This window comes from Corvus cornix, chromosome 18, assembly GCF_000738735.6.
Source record: "Corvus cornix cornix isolate S_Up_H32 chromosome 18, ASM73873v5, whole genome shotgun sequence".
Classification (NCBI taxonomy): Eukaryota; Metazoa; Chordata; class Aves; order Passeriformes; family Corvidae; genus Corvus; species Corvus cornix.
Window position 1 is genome coordinate 1,663,529 of NC_046347.1, and position 18,332 is coordinate 1,681,860.

The 18,332-nt window shown below is 54.4% G+C and overlaps 2 protein-coding genes across 2 annotated transcripts in view; both read right to left on the reverse strand.

Annotated features, from left to right (window-relative positions):
- DNAH9 (dynein axonemal heavy chain 9) overlaps nucleotides 1-2,819 on the reverse strand; it is a 179,501-nt gene extending 176,682 nt beyond the window's left edge. Inside the window, 3 exon segments of the mRNA XM_039562282.1 lie at nucleotides 370-528; nucleotides 1,163-1,359; nucleotides 2,691-2,819. The gene's annotated coding sequence lies outside the window, so the exon portion shown is untranslated.
- Nucleotides 2,820-4,398: 1,579 nt separating this feature from the next.
- On the reverse strand, nucleotides 4,399-16,515 carry LOC120410974 (zinc phosphodiesterase ELAC protein 2-like). The gene is given in 28 exon segments (XM_039562483.1): nucleotides 4,399-5,169; nucleotides 5,752-5,896; nucleotides 6,550-6,628; nucleotides 6,829-6,915; nucleotides 6,918-6,947; nucleotides 7,013-7,117; nucleotides 7,516-7,567; nucleotides 7,569-7,613; nucleotides 7,615-7,632; nucleotides 7,794-7,832; nucleotides 8,110-8,248; nucleotides 8,362-8,458; nucleotides 8,721-8,830; nucleotides 9,799-9,884; nucleotides 9,961-10,099; nucleotides 10,296-10,394; nucleotides 10,985-11,058; nucleotides 11,060-11,098; nucleotides 11,932-12,004; nucleotides 12,093-12,151; nucleotides 12,932-12,990; nucleotides 13,492-13,647; nucleotides 14,133-14,201; nucleotides 14,689-14,746; nucleotides 15,333-15,397; nucleotides 16,042-16,112; nucleotides 16,184-16,234; nucleotides 16,310-16,515. Coding segments are annotated over 28 exon segments (2,478 nt in total). The 5' UTR covers nucleotides 16,501-16,515; the 3' UTR covers nucleotides 4,399-4,926.
- Nucleotides 16,516-18,332: the final 1,817 nt, after the last annotated feature.

Genomic DNA, 18,332 nt, shown 5'->3' on the forward strand with positions numbered 1-18,332 from the left:
TGAGTCAGCCTGAGCCAATACAGCACAAAGGGCAGGTGAAATTCCACTCCCTGGCTCATCTAACCCTGCTCTTGCACCACCAGCAGCCAGCTGCTGGCATGGAGAGAGCCCATCAGCTCTGGGGCTGGTCCTAGTGATGGAAGCAGCACTTCCAACAAAATCCCCTCACGGTGTAGCCCTGAACTGTGGTGGGGCCAGGTTAAACCCAGCCAACTGCCCAGCCACCTCCAGGCACTCCAACATCATTATTTTATATGTGGGAGCAATTTTGGGGGTTCAGGTCTCTGCATGACCCCGAGCAGCTGCTCTTGGCTCACAGCAGCAGCACCCCCTCCACCCAAACCAGCACCACCAGCCCCTCACCATCACCTGTTCTTCCAGAACTCCAGTTCCACCCTCGGGTTTGGGTTGCTGCCTTGCAGGAGAGGCTCTGAGGACTCCTTCTTCAGCACTCTCTGGATCTGGTGGCTCCAGTCAATGATGGCTGACTCAGTGGCATGTACAAGGGATTTGTTGATCAGCTCCAGGCTGCAGAACACAGAGCACGAGGGTCGCTTTGCTTTCTGCTTGTCCACGTGCATTGCCCAGTTGGATCTACCTCAATGGGCAGCTGGATTTTACAGTTACAGCCCACATTCATGTTTCAAAACCACAAAACAATCAAACCCATGAGAGAGACTATTTACAAGGGCAGTGAGTGACAAGATAAGGAGGAATGGTTTTAAACTGAAAGAGAGTAGGTTTAAACTAGATATTAGGAAGAAACTCTTCCCTGTGAGGGTGGGGAGGCCCTGGCACAGGTTGCCCAGAGAAGCTGTGGCTGCCTCATCCCTGGAAGTGTCCAAAGCCAGGCTGGACAGGGTTTGGAGCAACGTGACTGCAGAGTTTGGAGTTTTCCCTCAGTGATCCAAGCAGCTCATTGCTCCTCTGTGTGTCCACATCCCCTTCCACTTCCGAGCTTTTCCTGCTTGTATCGTTGCACAGTCCCCAAAGACAGAGCCCATGAACCAGAGAGAGCAAAATACCCCTCCCTGGCAGTCTGATGAGCTGCAGAGGACAGGGAGTGAGAAGAGTCCCCATGTCTGGCAGGGAGGATCCCCAAAGGAAGCAGCACATGCATCAGCAGAAGAAAATCCAGTGGAGAGCAAGGGCTGGTACTCACAATTTCTCATTTTTAGGATCAATGTCCTCGATTCCCTCCGAGCCAGGTGGAAGAGGCAGCAAAGTCTTGCCCTTCACTTGGCCAACAACCTTGAAGACAGTACTCTTCAGGCTGTGGACATGACGGATGATGTCTTGTGACACCACTCGTGGCCAGCCCTGATGGTTCTTCCGGTTGGTCAGGATGGGCACAATCACCTACAGCAGGAGTCATGGAAGAACAATGGAGAAGAGCTGAAGGAGGGTAGATTTAGACTTGATTTAGGAAGAAATTGTTCCCTGGGAGGGTGGGAAGGCCCTGGCACAGGGTGCCCAGAGAAGCTGGGGCTGCCCCTGGATCCCTGGCAGTGCCCAAGGTCAGGTTGGACAGGGCTTGGAGCAGCCTGGGCTAGTGGAAGGCGTCCCTGCCTGTGGCAGGGGGTGGGACGGGATAAGTTTTAAATCCTTTCCAACCCAAACCATGATGTGATTTGATGATTCTATGACAAAACGTGCTGCAGGAGATGGACTGGCCACCAGGCTCTGAGGTCCTGGCTTGGCCAAGCCTGGAGACCCACATTCAGCACCGTCCCAGGCAGTTCCCTGCAGGTGACGATGAACAGGCCAGCAGGGCTGGGCTGAGCCCAGGGGCTGTCCCTGCACAGCCACCCGCCACGTGCAGAGGGAAGATCCTGTGGCATGTACAGCACAGCCACGTTTTAGGTTATTTCCCAAAGCTGCAGCCCACTAAATACAGTTCCTGTCTTTATCAGTGGAAGTTCCAGGATCTGCACTGACCCTGCAGCTGGGAACTCTGGGCTGGGCTTGTCTGGACATGAGCTGCTTCTGGCTCTTCTGCACTGGGACAGCAACAATGTCTGTCACCTTGCTCTGGGATCGGAGCCAGGTTGCCCCTGGTGATGAGCAGCCTTTACGTGGCCAGACTTGGGGGAGGATAAAGGTACAAAACCAGCTACACGCAGATACAGAATTGAAAAGGAACAAAGCAGTCCAGCACCAGGGGTGCCACTCCAGGGTGCTGAAGATTCTTTGCACCATGACCGAAGAGGACCAGCAGCAGCAACCACCATGTCCAGGGAGCCATGGGAAGAGGGCACAACCCCAGGGCAAACAGAGTTCACCTTCAACAGCTTCAACTGCAATAGTAGCAGGCTTAGTCTCCATTACTCAGATCACATGGGCTGCTAATGAGAGTCATGTCATAACCAGTCAAGCCTTTTTGGGGTTTTCTTTGGGGTTGTTAGAACGACAACTGGGACCCTGGTGCACTTAAAGTTCATCTTGTTCCATCCCCTGCCACGAGCAAGGACACCTTCCACTATCCCAGGCTGCTCCAAGCCCCGTCCACCCTGGCCCTGAACACTTCCAGGGATGGGGCAGCCACAGCTTCTCATTCTCAGGACTGCATCCTGTGACTGTGTAACGTGGCTCATCCCCCACTACTGGGAGACGCCCAGAGCCCCCATGGCTCAGGATTTAGGAGGTTTCATTGGGCTCTACAGACCCCGGCGTCGCCTTTTCCCCCTTACCTCCTCCACCAGCGCGGCGAAGTGCGCCAGGGGCTCTGCGGGCAGATCCCCGCACAGCAGCTCGGCGGGCCCGGGACCAGCTCCGGGCGGGCGGAGGAAGAAAAGCGCCTTGGTAGCGCTGGGGGGCGGCGGGGGCGGCCCGGGCGCAGCCCCAGCTCCCCGGCCGGGCCCCGCCAGGCGAGCAGCGCCGGCCCCGCCTCGCCCCGCACGAAGCCCCGCAGCGCCGGCCCCGCCGCGCCCCGCGCCCAGCGCCGCCAGCGCTCCCCGGGCACGGCCAGCGCCCGCGCCGCGCCCCGCGCCACCCGCTCCGCGCACGGCTCCTCCCGGGCTCCTCCGGGGGCTCCTCCGGGGGCTCCTCCCGGCGCTCCGGCCCCGCCGCCCCTCGGGCTCCATCCGCGCGGCTCCGGCCAGTGTTTGCCAGGAGGCGCCGCCGTTGCCCGGGGGACTCCTGGGAGCCGCTCCCGTGTCCCGCTGGGATGCGAGGGCGGTCCCAGCGCTGCCGCCTCGCTCCTGCTGTTCCAGTTGGTGTCCCTCATCCCAGCACCGCTGGTGCAGCCCCAGAAGCGAGCTCCCAGGCCGGCTCGCTCCGCGGGAAGCTCGGAGTGCAGCCCGGGGAATTTTTCCACAGCGGGCACAGGCAGGTCCTGTCCCTCAGCCCCGCCTGCCCTTCCCGACACCGCCGTACCTGCATCAACCACCTGACGCTGGAACTTGGGTGCTGTGGGCTCCTGCCGCCGCTGCATTTCCATTTTATTAATTCCTTCTGGGAGAAGCAGTTCACTGTTCTCCAAATAAAAGACCCTTCTTTAATTCCATGAAAAGCAGCACACGGATCCTGTGCAGGCCCAGGGCTGCTCGTGTCACCCCAGCAGTAACCAGGTCCTCCCCTGGGGCACCACAGCCTGTTCCTGCCTCTACCTGTACAGTAACAGGAACATTTTGTTTTTCCCCAGTCCCCTGCTATTCATAAAAGCCGAGCAGAGCTTTTCTGGAGGACACAGATGTGCAATTCCCCAGTCTCTGCTCTAGCCAAGCATAACATTAAAGCACAGCTCACCATCAAAAGATGCTTTGCTGACAGTCTGCTTCTTAATTTCCCATTAACTTAAAATGAAGTCTTAAGTCTTCACTTGTGTGCAAGTATCATCTCCTGAGCAGGGCCTGAGTGTCTTCAAGTTCTCTTTAAAAATGAATTCCTTAATTGAAATAGCACAGAACTGCCCTCCTGCTTCTGAACACAGGCAGTGGCAGCAGCAGCAAGGGAAGAAGCGAAGTTGACCCACAAAGAGCCTCAGAAAAACTCTTAACCACAGACCTCCCCTTCTCTGCCTGCTTTGCCAGCGTCCCTGCATCCAGAACTGGAATATGCTCGAAGAAAACTCCCAGCCATCTGATCCAGAGCCATTCAAGATCCCGTTAGTGCCAGCTTGGGCTGGCGAGCAAAACTCCTGTCCTGAGGGTAACAAGGCAGAGAGGCTTGTGCTGGCATGAAACAGCCACGAGGCTCCAGCATGATCCACACCCGATGGGCAAGATCTTGGTCTTTACCCCAGTGCTGAATCAGCCAGGCAAGGTCATTCTCCAGACAAATCGAGGTTTTTGTCTCCTCATTAGCAATCCACACACAACACAGCTTTCTGGAGGATGGCGAGCGGTTTATTCAGATTCTAAATAAAGGGTTTGGAAAGCTGATCTCTTGAAAAAAAAATCAGCAGAGAAAACCAAAATAAAATGGGAACACCGATGTACAGATGTATTCTCACCCCTAATTTAACCTAAACCCCTAACATTTTACTGTTAATTTTCCTCCTATCACCTGGGTTCTGATAGCTGGTTATGCCCCCCATCACTGAGACCAGCTCACCTTCTTCTGGCAAACCCACGGCCCCTCCAGGGCCCCTCACACCTGATCTCTTGCAAAGGTCACACCTGCTGCTGTTACATACATGTTAAATTAAAACAGTTCAGAGAGAAGAATTTTTGGTTAAAAGAAGAAACACCCCATGGACTGGTGAGGCCCCAGAACAGGAGCTGTGTGGGCAGATCCTGTCTCCACAAGGACCAGTGCTACTGACAACCCACTGGAGCTGCAGCCCAGGGAGATCCATGATGACCAAGCAAACCCAGATGCCCAGGCCAGCCCCTTTCCCGCAGCGCCGGCAGCACCGCGCGCTCCCGAGGCCTGCGGAGAGCCAGGCTTCTCTCTCAGAGCACAGCACTCCCAGCCTTGTCTCTCTCAGTTGACTGTTTTAAGCTTCTTGTCTGGCACTTCCTGATGGTTCTTGGCTTGTTTCCGTTTCTGGCACGCTGCCTCCGTGCTGTCCCCCCTGGTCAGTTTGTCCAGCACCAGGGCAGTCTCCTTCAGCAGCCGCAGCTCCCTCTTCTCCTTGCGCTCCTCCATCTCCACGATGTCGTCTGCAAACAAAGCCTTCAGGGGCGGGATCAGCTTCGGGATGGCCGGGAAGTCACCGAAACGTACCTGGAACAGAAGCACAGGAGCTCCTGCGTGACAACTGCTGTTTGATTCCCTTGCTCCCCCCTTGCCTTCAGCCTGTGCAGACAGCAGGGCACTGCCCCTCTCTGTGTGCACAGAGCAGCCCTGACCTCAACGAGTTATTGAGGTTTTCTTCCCAGGAATGCTGTGACCCAGTACAAATTCTGAGTGACAGTGAGCTGCCCTCACTGCCACAGGTGCCTTCAGCCAGCTTTTGTCTCCCAGATGTCTGCTGCAGAAAGCCACTGGAGCAGCTCATCAGTTGGGATGGGAATGGAAGCAATATTAGTTTTTTTGGCTGGGAGTAGCAAGCACAGACTTGAGGTGACATGAGGCAAGTACCCAGGGTGTTAAGAGCTGGATTCAAGGGCCATCAGCACCTGTCTCACACCAGTGTGAGGAAAGGGTGGCACAGGGTATCTGCTGCCAGCAGTTGAAGGAGCTGTTTCAGAGCCTGCTCTTCAGGAGATGGAATATTGATAAAGCACAAGAGGAGCATTTAATTAATGAGCATCCCAAAGTAACCCTGACACCATTCCCAGGCCTGGCGCCCAGCTCCCAACTTACCCTCATGTGGTCAAAGGCAATGCCAACCTTCTCGCTGAAGTCTTCGCTGAACAGCGGGATCTTGGCGTATCTCTGACTGAAGTGATTGAGCATGATGAACTCTGCATTCATCTTCATCCCAGTCTGGATGGCCTGGGAGGTCGTGCTGCAAAAGGAACACACCCTGGTCACAGCCAGGCTGGCAGGTACTGCTGCTCTGCACCCAGGGTCACACCACACCAAGTGACCTCACACCTGCTGAGCATGGGGCAGCCTGCAACTTCCACACAACCCTGAACGAGGGAAAGCAGCTGTAATTGTTGGAGCCTTGCATTTAAGAGCTCCACAAACTGGGGACAGGCACTTGTCCCAGGGTGTCAACAGGCCCAGCTCTTGTACTGTGACTCACAGGGAATTCCAAGCAGCTGCTCTTGGTCTCCCACGTTTGCTGGGAGCAGCACATGGAATCCCTGGCTGCAGTGCTCTCAGTGAGCTGTGGGGGTAAGAGGACCCTTCTACCCCCTGAGCTTAGTCCCAAGATGTAACCATGCAGAGGGCCTTTCCCTTGGGCTGGTCTATTTGTAGAGTTACCACTGTCTGCTTGAAAGCTTTCCCCGTTTCTTTTGGGGGATGTTGAGAGGAGCTGAGGTGGTTTCAGAGCTGCTGCAATGACCAACACATCAGCTCCAGTGTAGAAGAGCTCTACGCACACCAGAACCTTTGACACGAACTTGGGCCCCTCACCATCAGCTTCAAGGGCTACACCCAGCTGTGCAGCTTCCCCTTCTGAACAGGGACAGACAGCAGAACACACCCCACCTGTGGGTCTTCTCTATAGCTTCTTTTTCCATGCCATCTTCCAGCGTGGCTTCGTGGATCAGCAGGTTGGCATTTTTACCTGCACAAACAAACAATCACATTCAATCTTCAGCTGAAGACTGAGCAGCCAACTGCCTCTCCAGGAGCCCTCCTGTCCCTCCTCAGCCCCTCGCTGCGTGGCAGACACAGCACCAAAGTTTGGGAGTGCCCACTTTGGGTACTGACAGATGGAGACCTTTCTCCAAGAGATTCTTCAAGCAGAGGGTTTTGTTTACCTACCCATTTGCACTAAGGCCATGCAGGGCATTGTATCACCAGAATAAACTACTTTCCAGCCAGACTTGTGGATCACTGAACATGCAAAGCATTTTTACAGTGTTGGACTTCACAGGTCTGAACTGAACAAGGAAACAAAGTGTTAGACCCAGGTCCCCTCCAGCCACAGAGCCCCCAGCTCAGGAACTCACCTCAGCCAGGTCGTAGCTCTCTAAGAGAGAGCTCACAAACTCCTTGGCTTTGGGTCTGATGTTCTCACAGCCTTTCACAAGAGGACTGAGAAGGAATCATTCTGCGAGGGAGGGAAGAAGAGATAATTAAGGACAGGTACAAAATAAAACCTGATCTTCTCTTTAAGGCAGCTGATTTCTTCCTCTTTCTCATTCTCAGTTCAGTGATCTGTCTGTTTTACCTCTTGCTTTCATTGGTGCCCCAGTAACTCATCCAATCACTGTCCCCACTATCAAATACTCTTTCTTCTACTTGCCCTATGGAAAAGGGAAGCCTGCATGTAAACCTCTATTAAGCAGCACCACTGAATAACAACCCTATCCTGCCTCTGCAAACTGCACATCCTTGTTCTACAGCAGTGGAAGGGAGTCAGAATCACCTCCAACAAAGGGGTGGGGGAATGGATGACAAGGGCTTGCCTTTGAATAAGGACCAAGGACATTTCTCCACACAAAACACTCACTTGATGTTCTCCAAGAATCTCCTCACAGTTATTGTGGTACTCGTGCAGCCCAAGGCATGATCTGCTCAGGTGCTACCAGAAACAGAGGGCTGAAAAGCCTGACCAAGGGCTGCCTGCAAAAGCAAAAGTAGGGGAAAAAAAATCAGTATCAGGTGTACACCAAATCAGAGAGGAGAAATGCTAGAGAAAGGCTGGTGCTTCTCCACTACTCTGAAGTTCCCCTCCCCTCACCCCAAGCCAAGTTCAGGAGCAGAGAAACACCAATGCTACTTACAAAAGCTCTCCTTCGCTCCATCAGGATATTCACCAGCCCCTGCAAAGGGAAACAAAGGAGACACCAAGGGCAGTCAGAAGTGTCTGGGGAGTCAGTGGCAACAGAGCTACCACAGCTCAGCAAGCCCAGAGTCAGAACAAACAAGAAGGGAGAGGGGATTAGAACCACAGACAGATTGAGCAGTGCCTGGGGAATGAACGCAGAGAGGAATGCAGAGCAGGGCAGCCCACATTCATCAGCTGGAGCTACAGCTGAGCCCCAAGGTTCAGAGCACAGCTGCACAGAGCCCCTGCCCCTTCCCACACACTGAACCCACCGAATGATGATCCGTGTGCATGTGGGACACAAACACAGCCACCAGGTTACACAGCACTTGGTCAACTTGCTCTCCGTAGTGGCGGCAGAGCTGTCCAAAGGTTCCTTCTCCACAGTCCAGCAGCAGGGAGCGGGTAGCACTAGTGAGAGTGACAGAGATATTTAGCAGCCACTGTAGGAGCTCTGAGCAGGGCCATGCAGGGAGGGGCATCTTTTGGTTTGGAAGGCAGAGATCAGAGAGCACTGGGGTTACCTGGTGTTCACCAGCGTGGAGCTGACATTGCGGATTTTCATTGGAATTGCAGATCCTGTTCCCAAGAACACAATCTCAGGATAAGCACCCACATTTCCTAGAGAAAACAGACAACAAGGATTTGTAGGCAAATGTTCTCCACACACTGCCTGGTCAGACACCAGTTAATTTACCAGCCCAGTAACTCCAGAGCCAACATGTCCAGCACAGTTCATTTTTGCCCCCCTCAGCATGAGGTTTACAAGGGAAGGCAGAACAAGCCCCAGCACTTCACAGCTTCATCTGGGCTCTGAAGCAGTGGGTCACCAAGAGCTCCTATTTTCCATCCCACTGATCCAAGCTAAGGTGCTGATCCATACCTGGTACAGCAGACAGGCTCTCTTTGCACTCCTTCACACGGGTCTGGAAGTCAGGGAGATCCAAGGCTTCACTAACAAACGTGTCAGGATCACAGACAGTCACAGCATCTCTGCAAGAACAGGCCATTATCAGGATGGGGCAAGGTAGGAACTGAAACAGCCCTTTCCAGAGCAAAGTGCCAAATTCCTGTGACAAAACAGCCTTAGAACAAAGGGACAAATGCTCTTTCCATTTTGAGGGGTTGGAGAAGGCACATCCACAAGTGTGGTGTGTGCCAAAAAGGCCTGGTTGGACTGAGCCAGGCACAGAATGATCATTCCACCCAAGTGGAAACACTCCTGCAATAGCACTTCATCCCATCCAGAGCTGCTAGGCACTAGAGGGCACTGCAAGGCAGCACAGAGGCTCCTGGAAGAGGAGCAGCCACCTAAAGGGATTCAGGCATTGCTGGAAAATTAAGAGACCTGTATCCTGGGCCTGCTTCAGAGCACATGCAGTACTACAGGCCTCCAGATACCTTATCAGAGAAAGTTAAACTCTTCTTGGCACCTGCATCCTCCTGTTGTGCCCAACAAAGCCAGAAATCTGAGCCATGGTGGCTGAAATCCCCTTGCCCCCTGTGGTGCCTGGACCTGTGTAGCTTCATCTATTTGCCCACCAGGAGCAAAGGCAGCATCTGTTTAACCACCTGGAGCTTTCAGCTCTAATGGCAGGCTTTCTAGGTCTTCAGATGGTAAGACTTTCACTGGGCTCCCCAAAACCTCTCTCCCTGCCCCGATCTGCTCTGCCACAGCCACAGCTGGGTGCACAGCATGAGTCAAAGCAAAGGACAAAGGACCACAAGGCTACAGGAGCAAGGGACAGAAACAGAACTCCAAACCACTGGCCAGGTGGTGTTTTCAGTGGTTCACTCATCCACGTGCTACACCTTGTCTGAGCCTTTCAGGGATAGGGACACCGTCCTCGAGACTGCCACCAGAAAGGATCTGCAGGGGATCCTGACACAGTGCCCGCCCTCACTGAAGAGCTGCTTCAAGCCAACACCCAAAACCTGGGAAGAAAAAGATTCCCACTGACCTCTGCCACTCCTGCTGAGGCCTGAGGTGGTATTTCAGGAGGCACTCCCCTCGCACGATGGGCACAGGGCAAGCAGCCTCTGCTTCCTGTGGGAGGAGGGTGACGTGAGACACGGCCTTTGCTCAGGGCACGAGGCACAGGGGCAAGGAGGGCCTGCATTACCTTGCTCTGGTAGGTGGTGAGCAGAGGGAAGATCTCTGGGTGGATGAGGTTCAGCTGAGTTTGGATCTTGTAGCTGCGTGGGTTGTGCACAGCAGAGGAGTTTTCATTGAGCACCAAGTGCTGAGTGCCAGGCCCGAATCTGTCAGAGGACAATAATGCACAACAGCTTCAGCCCCACATTAGCACTGCACACATGTTCACACCTGAGCTAAAAATCTCACCTGAGCCAGCAGAGCCCTCTTTTTAGAGCTCTTTTGTCTTTGGAACAAACGTGCATCACCAGAACAGGCTGCTGCCCACAGAGACAGGAACCCAGGGGCCACAGACCCACGTACCTCTCCATCCACTGCTGGTAGCGGCCATCTCGAAGCACTGACTCGGGAGTCATGTGAATGACCAAGGCCACCTGGTGCTCAGGAACTCCCTCCTGGTACCTGGGACACATTCCAACAAAAAGAACATCTCTGCTCCAGTCCATGTCCTTGGACATCCCCTCCCCTCTCCCACTTTGGTGCTACCACAGAAGCCCCCTGGGGCAGGCAGAGCAGGCATCTCCAGAGCACAGCCCAGGAGCTCCAGGCTCTGCATCACCAAAAGCAGGAGGCTCAGGGCCACCATTTGCTGACCCTCTACTGTCCCCCACAGGCCAGTTCCTCTTCTCCATCAACAACAACATCTGCAGAGCCTCCAGGAGCCCAAATGCTTCTGCACAAGCCCAACAGAGTTGTTATATGCAGTCCAGGCTTCCAGCAGCCAGGGAAGCAGCAGCCTCCACTGCTCCCCAGGCAGACACCAGGGCACATTCCTGCTCTGGAGAGCCCTGAGGGAAAACAGGCCCATGGCAGCCACAGAACCCCACAGGTCCTGCCTTTCCTAAAAGCTTCAAAATGCACCACCAATCCTTTCTTGCATCAGTGCCAAAGAGCTCAGATATCAGCCATGAGAAACAGCATATCCAGACTACAAGAAGAGCTTCTCTTAGGCAAAGCTCAGCACTCAAACATTCCAGGTGCCCCAGCCCTACCTTCGGAAGGTCTCGTTTTCACAGACAGCATCCACAAAGCCCTCATGAGGACACTCCAGCACCAGGAACACTGGGGCCAGGGTCAGTGGGAGTGCACAGCTCCTCAGGGAAGAGCTGCAGGCAGATACACAGTGGTCACACCACAACCAGCCTGGACTCACAGCCCTTCCTGCACCTCTGTGTCAGACTCCTTCAGCTGGACAGACCCAGCAGCCCCTCTCAATGCTCAGTACACCCAGCCAGGGCAGCTCTTGGGCCCTTTCTGCTCTCATTACACACATTTGCATTTTGCTGTGTAACAGCAAATCCCAACCCTGGCCTCAGAGAAACCACAACCTAACCTGAGGAGGGGAATTTTAGCAGTTTCTAAGTTCCCATGACAGAATTCAGATGGTAGCAAAAGCATGTTTGCGGAAAAAAAAAAGGCTCTATGAAATTCTTGTGATACTAAGATGTGCTGATCCTGTCTCGCAGGTCAGGATCTTCACTTGCAGATCCCCTGGGCCACGGCCAGAGCTGGCTCTGCCTCTCACTCCAGTGTTTGAGAGAGTCAGACCCTGTTCCCCAGAACTGTTGAGTTTCTTTTGGTGTCAGAGGTGCAAACAAGGTAAGGAGGGAGTGATGGCTACACAGGCATTCAACACCCAGACTTAAAAAATTCAGGTATTAACTCCACTAACTCACTCCTAGACCTGTATCAGTTTTGGGAAGGGAAGATGAAGCAGCTCTGCCAAACAGCAAACCCCCAGCCATACCCACACAGGAGTTCATTCCCATGATCACCACCCCAACAGCCCCAGACATGCCACACTCAGCAACAACCTGGAGCTGGGACAGTCCCAGGACGTACTGGTAGGCAAAGCATTCTGCACAAAAGCCTGTCACCCTGGGAGCCCAGTGAAGGAGGGAGAGTGGGAAAGCCACACAGAAGCACAAACACATCTTACCTCTCTGCCTTCAAAAGTGATGCTCTCCCCATTTTTGAGAGCTGTAATTATGGGAAGGATGGCTGGAGTTCCCCTGAGAACAAGGCCACACAAATATTTAGCTTGCCAACAGCCAGGTGCCTGCTGCTGCCCCGTGCCCCACGCTGGGCTCTCATACTCACACTGGCAGGCCCATCTCCTGCGCTTTAGCTGCTAGGAACTTCCCCTTCCTTGGGTGAATCTGCAAAGAGTTAAACACAATCATCACCCAAATCAACACGGACAGGAAACAAGATCCATGTACCGCCACGTTAAGACTTTCTCCACAAATCAAGGGAATGGTTTTTTCCCTCTTCAGTTCCACAGCCACTGCTCCAATTTACCCCAAATAGGTTTTTCTAGACTGCCTGCTTTCCAGGATCCTGCTGCTGCTTCTTGCTCCCCTCTTTAGCCAAGCAAGCACAACAGCCTGCCCTGCCCTGAGGGTTAAGCAAGAATGGAACCTGTACACTCAGAACCACTGCTGGATTCTAAAAAACGCCTCCAGTTTTACTCATTCCTACTCATGCTGCTGCAACTCTGACACTTGAAAAGCAGAAGCACATTAGAGCTTCAAAGCCCTACTTGAAAACGCTGTCTCCAGTTAAATCCCTGCAGCGAGTGATGTTAGGAAGTATTTCCCTACAGAGGGTGGCCAATGCCCCAAGCCTGCCCATGTTTAAGAGATGTTTGGACAATGCCCTTATTAATATGTTTTAAATTTTGGCCAGCCTAAAGTGGCCAGGCAGTTGGACTGGGTGGGGAAGTGTCCAAGGCCCGGTTGGATAGGGCTTGGAGCAACCTGGTCTTGTAGAAGGTGTCCCTGCCCATGGGGGCATGGAATGAGATTATCCCTAAGGTCTCTTCCAACCCAACCCATCCTGTGGGCATAGATGATCACTGCATGTCCCTTCCCACTGAAATACTCTGTTCTGTTCTCTAATCTGTTCTGTGTTGGTTTAGAGACTCTGCCCAAGCTTACTTTACACAGAAAAGCCGTCACCAGATCAGGATGCCTCCTAGCACACTTCTGCTCATCACCTGTAAAAGAAAACAAAACTACTAAAAATCATCACTCACCATCACTTTTCTTAAAACCAGTATGTGCCAAAATTTGCTAAAGCATTAACAGGAACATTATCCAGTTAACTTGGAGCCCAAGCAGCAAAATGTTATGAACACCCAAGGCCAGAGAGCCCATGGCTTTAGATACAAGAAGCCAAACTAAGGCCCAAGACTGAAAAATAATCAGCCCAGCATCCACCTGTAATTAAATTACAAAGGTTGGAGCACCCACCCCAGCCAGAAGCAAACTACTACAGGGACTAATCACACCCAAGCACCAATCATGTCCAATTTCTAGGCCTTTTAAGTTCTCCATCAACTTCCAAAGTACCAGAACACTTTGTGCTCCATGGAATCTTCCAGCTGAGCTTCTCCACAGACCTCACTTTCAGAGAGCAAATGGCTCAGAGGACAAACTCCTATCCTTAATTTGGCTTCATCTCATTAAAGTTGAGAAGGCCATTCCATGTGTTTCACCTGTCTTCTTTGGGCTTTCTTTTCCCTTTCCTTCCTCCAAGCTTTGCTGTGCAGCTCTCGGGGATCCAGGCCCTGTGTCCCCTTTGGGGCTATTTCCACCTTGGGGAGATGCTCCAGGACTCTGGGGGAATGTACTTTCAGCAGCCAGTGATTTTCCTGTCCCAAATCCAATAAAAGCAGACAAAGATCACTCAATCAGAAGCAACAGATAAGAAAAGCAGGAGCAGCATTCCCCCTTCCATGACAGTCAGGTCTGAATTGCAGCAGAATACAGAGCTGCTCCCCCCAGTGTAGCTTGCACTTGCATACTCCAATTATTTATTTCAGGAGCCATCCCTCATCCAAGTCCTTCTCCCCAAACTGTTAAACTCTGTGCTGCACCCTCAGTATCACAGTTTCCAGCAGGAAGAACTCAGCTGGCTGAGAAAGCCAAATCCAGGGATGTTTCACAAGTCATTCCATCCACACACACCTAAAGGAACAAGCCAAGGCCCTGACTCAGCAGGTCTTGTTATTTAAATGAGATCCTTCTCCTGAACCTCTGCTTACTCAGGCTGGCAAAACAGAAGCTGCTCCTTGAACCTTCACTGTGCTTACTGAGCACATGCTTCCCCTGCCTCTCTGCAGCACCACGAGCTCACCTGTCAGAGGTATTTGGCAGACAGTCATGGTCTCATCCTTGTACTCAGGCTCTGTGTGCAACTGCACAGCTGGGAAGAGATCAAAAACCACCATTAACAAGTGCCTAAGCAGAGAGTCACACTCTTCAAGAACATAAATCAGAAAAGTGTCTTTTCCTTTCTTAAACACAACCTGCTGAATGTTCCCCTTCCCTTTCTCCGCCCAACTGCAAACCCCAATGAATAATTCAAATTTTAAAAGCTCATCATCCGCAGGGAGCAGTCCGTGATACGACAGTGAGCAAATTCACTGGCCGACTCTGGAAGCAAAGTGCCTTCACAGCGTTTTAAAACCAAATGCTGTCTGTATCAGCCAGCCCTGCAGCCCCTGAGCAGAAACAGAGCTGGAAACACTGTTGTGAGGGGTTTGAACAGTGTATCAGAACAAAACACGTTTAAAACATCCTCAGAGCGGACCCAAAGCAGAGGCGGAAGCTGTTACAGATCAATGCAAGCCTGGCTACAGATGAAACAAAAAGTTACAAGTTCCTTTGCTACACATCCCTGCCCCACGTACCTAAATCCATCCTCTTGAGGGGCCCGGGAAAGAGGCGAATGGCTTTCAAGTAGTTTTGCTGGAAAAGAGACAGCGTCTCAGGAGGTGGCACAAGCAGTGCACCATGACAGGCACCACTTCCAGCAGCTACAGACACTTCTCAGGGAAGGCAAAGGTTCAACACCCAGGCAGACAAATCTGGGCAGCTCTGTCAGTCACTGAGCCCTTAGAAAGAGAAAGAACCACTGTCCCCACCCCTTCCATCCATGTAATTAGTCAGCAGAAACTGCAAGGAAATAAAACAATGCTGAGGATTGCAAATTTCCGGCGGCATTAGGCTGGCAAGGACCACATTGAACAGGAGGTCAGAGACTGAGCTTCTATTAATACAAAATGGGGAGGGAGCAGACAAGGGAACAAAGATCCTCCCTTCTCCCAAAAGCTGATTTATCAGGATACAGGACTACAGGACAGGAGCAGAAGACTTCTGCTGTCCTGTAACTGAAGAGATTTGGATTTTGAAGCCAGCCCTTTGGGCTGACACTGACTCAGACCAGCATTTCACACCTGCACAAAGATTCCCTTTGCCACCAGCTCTCCCAGTTCCAGGCTGAGCTTTAGCATTTTCAGGCTTTGCTCTCCCTTCTGCATCTTGCCATACTTACCAGCTTTGGTGGCCCCAGGAACACGCACCTCTGAAGCCCTATAGCCTTCAGTGTGAGAATCATACCTAAAAGCAAGCAGAGAAACAGCTTTTCACAGCCCTAGCAACCACTGGTATATCCCAAAAGAAAGATCCCTCTCTGTTCAGGAGTGCCTGGCCGCTCCACAAAGGCCAGAACTGAACTCAGACCTAAATTCAGTTTTGCCTCAGCTTTGTGGCAGTTTCAACAAGTCACTCACCTCTGCAGATAAAGAAAATATCTACACATCTTCATACACCTGAACAGATTGTTAACCTTCTCCTTTTCTTGGAGATTTCCAGAATTTTAATGGACAAGATCCATAGCCACCTGTTCTAACCTCATCCTGCACTGAGGACAGTGGTGGCCACAAACTTTTGCATGTTCCTTTGGACTCAAACCAGCCTAACTCACAAACAGCTCCCTGCTGGCAACACCTTCTGCTGCAGGAGATTTTGGGAAGCTGAAGCCAGGCACGCTGGACAGGCAGAGCCTGTCCCACCACGTGTCTGCACTGTCGCAGAGCCCACAGAGCAGCGGGAAGCACCGCAGAGCCCCACGCGCAGCCCAGCCCTGGGAGAGCGATGCCGCCGTGCCCACCGCTGTCTAAAACACCCCCGCACGCCGCACCGGGCACCTCGCAAAGTGACCGCGCCCGGCCCGAGAGCCGCTGCGGGCTCCCCGCACTCACCTGGCAGCCCCCCGACGTTGGCCCAGGACACGCGGCTGAGGAAGATGCTGTCCAGGTGGGAGATCTTCAGCCTGCGGGGCAGACGGGGGTGAGCAGGGGCCGGTCCCGCCCCGGGGTGTCCCCCCTTCGCTGTCCCACTTACTTGTGCTCCTGCATGGCGCGCTGCGTGCCCTCGCCGCAGTTGAACAGATACCTGGGGGGAAAGGGGCGTCAGGGCAGGCCCAACGGGGAGCTCCGCTGCCGGTGCCGACCCCAGCGCCGCACTCACCGGTTGAACTCGGAGAACACATACACGGCGGCCCCCGCGTCGCGGCTCCCGGCCGCCACCACCTGCACGTACACCGTGTTGGGCCCCGCCAGGCCCGTGCCCGCGTTCCGCCGCCGCTCGCGGGCCCACACGTGCCGGGGCACGTCCTTGGGCCGCCGCGCCGGCTGCGCCGCCGAGGGCCCCTCGGACATGGCCCAGCCGCGGGAGCCGGCCCTGAGCGCGATGCCGAGCCCGGCGCCGCTCCCCGCCCGCCGCCACACGAGCCCGCGGCCCGGCGGCAGCGCCCGCACCAGCCCCACATCCGCGCGCACCCGCCCCGCCGCCAATCAGCGCCAGCGCCCCTGCCCCGCCTGACGCGGCGCAGCCAATGGGAGGCGAGAAATGCCAGCGGTCGGCCCGCCCCCTTTGCCACGTGATGCGAGCGGACCAATGGAAAGCGAGAAACGGCAGCAGCAGCTCCGCCCCTGAATCGCTGCCGTCCTGGCCGGCCGCTGTCACGTGACCGGGATCTGCCCGCTGGTCATCCGCTCCCGGGATCTGCCGGCCACTGCCGGGCCCTGCCCGCTGGTCATCCGCTCCCGGGGCTCTCTGCCCGCTGGTCATCCGCTCCCGGGGATCCCGGCCCGGCCACTGCCGGGGCTCTGCCGGCTGGTCATCCGCTACCGGGGATCTCTGCCCGGCATTCCCGGGGGTTCTCTGCCCGGCCTCTCCCGGGGTTCTCTGCCCGGCCACTGCCGGGGTTCTCCCCCGGCCATTCCCGGGGTTCTCTGCCCGGCCATTCCCGGGGATCTCTGCCCGTCTATTCCCAGGGTTCTGCCCGGCCATTCCCGGGGTTCTCCCCCCGGCCATTCCCGGGGATCTCTGCCCGGCCATTCCCGGGGATCTCTGCCCGGCCATTCCCGGGGTTCTCTGCCCAGCCATTCCCGGGGTTCTGCCCGGCCATTCCCGGGGTTCTCCCCCCGGCCATTCCCGGGGTTCTCTGCCCCGCCATTCCCGGGGATCTCTGCCCGGCCTCTCCCGGGGTTCTCTGCCCAGCCTCTCCCGGAGTTCTCTGCACGTCTATTCCCAGGGTTCTGCCCGGCCATTCCCGGGGTTCTCTGCCCGGCCATTCCCAGGGTTCTGCCCAGCCATTCCCGGGGTTCTCTGCCCGGCCATTCCCGGCGTTCCTGGCCCGGCCACTCCCGGGGTTCTCCCCCCGTCCATCCCGGCACCGGACACTGGTGCTGCTGGAACCGGAGCCCCGGCTCCACTGACCCGACGGCCCCGCTGGGTTCCCCGCAGCCCCATTCCCACCGTCAGACCCGTTTTCCTCAGCGGCTCCAGGGCAGGTTTCTCACGGCAGAGTTTCGGACGTCTTGTCCCATAAAGCCATTTATTCCCGACACAGCCCGAGCTGGTGCCTCTGAGAAAGGACCCCAAACGGGGAACCCCCGGGGTTTTATCTCCTCACAGTCTTCTCGCTCACAACTCTCGCTCTTCCTCCCAACCACGTCTTGAGGAAGCCTGTCCCAGTGTTTGAACTCCCTTTCTGTAAGAAAATGCTTCCTAATGTCAGTAGGACGTTTCAACTCACAAGAGAGATTTAATTGGAGACAGCATTTTCAAGTAGGGCTTTGAAGCTCTAATGTGCTTCTGCTTTTCAAGTGTCAGAGTTGCAGCAGCATGAGTAGGAATGAGTAAAACTGGAGGCGTTTTTTAGAATCCAGCAGTGGTTCTGAGTGTACAGGTTCCATTCTTGCTTAACCCTCAGGGCAGGGCAGGCTGTTGTGCTTGCTTGGCTAAAGAGGGGAGCAAGAAGCAGCAGCAGGATCCTGGAAAGCAGGCAGTCTAGAAAAACCTATTTGGGGTAAATTGGAGCAGTGGCTGTGGAACTGAAGAGGGAAAAAACCATTCCCTTGATTTGTGGAGAAAGTCTTAACGTGGCGGTACATGGATCTTGTTTCCTGTCCGTGTTGATTTGGGTGATGATTGTGTTTAACTCTTTGCAGATTCACCCAAGGAAGGGGAAGTTCCTAGCAGCTAA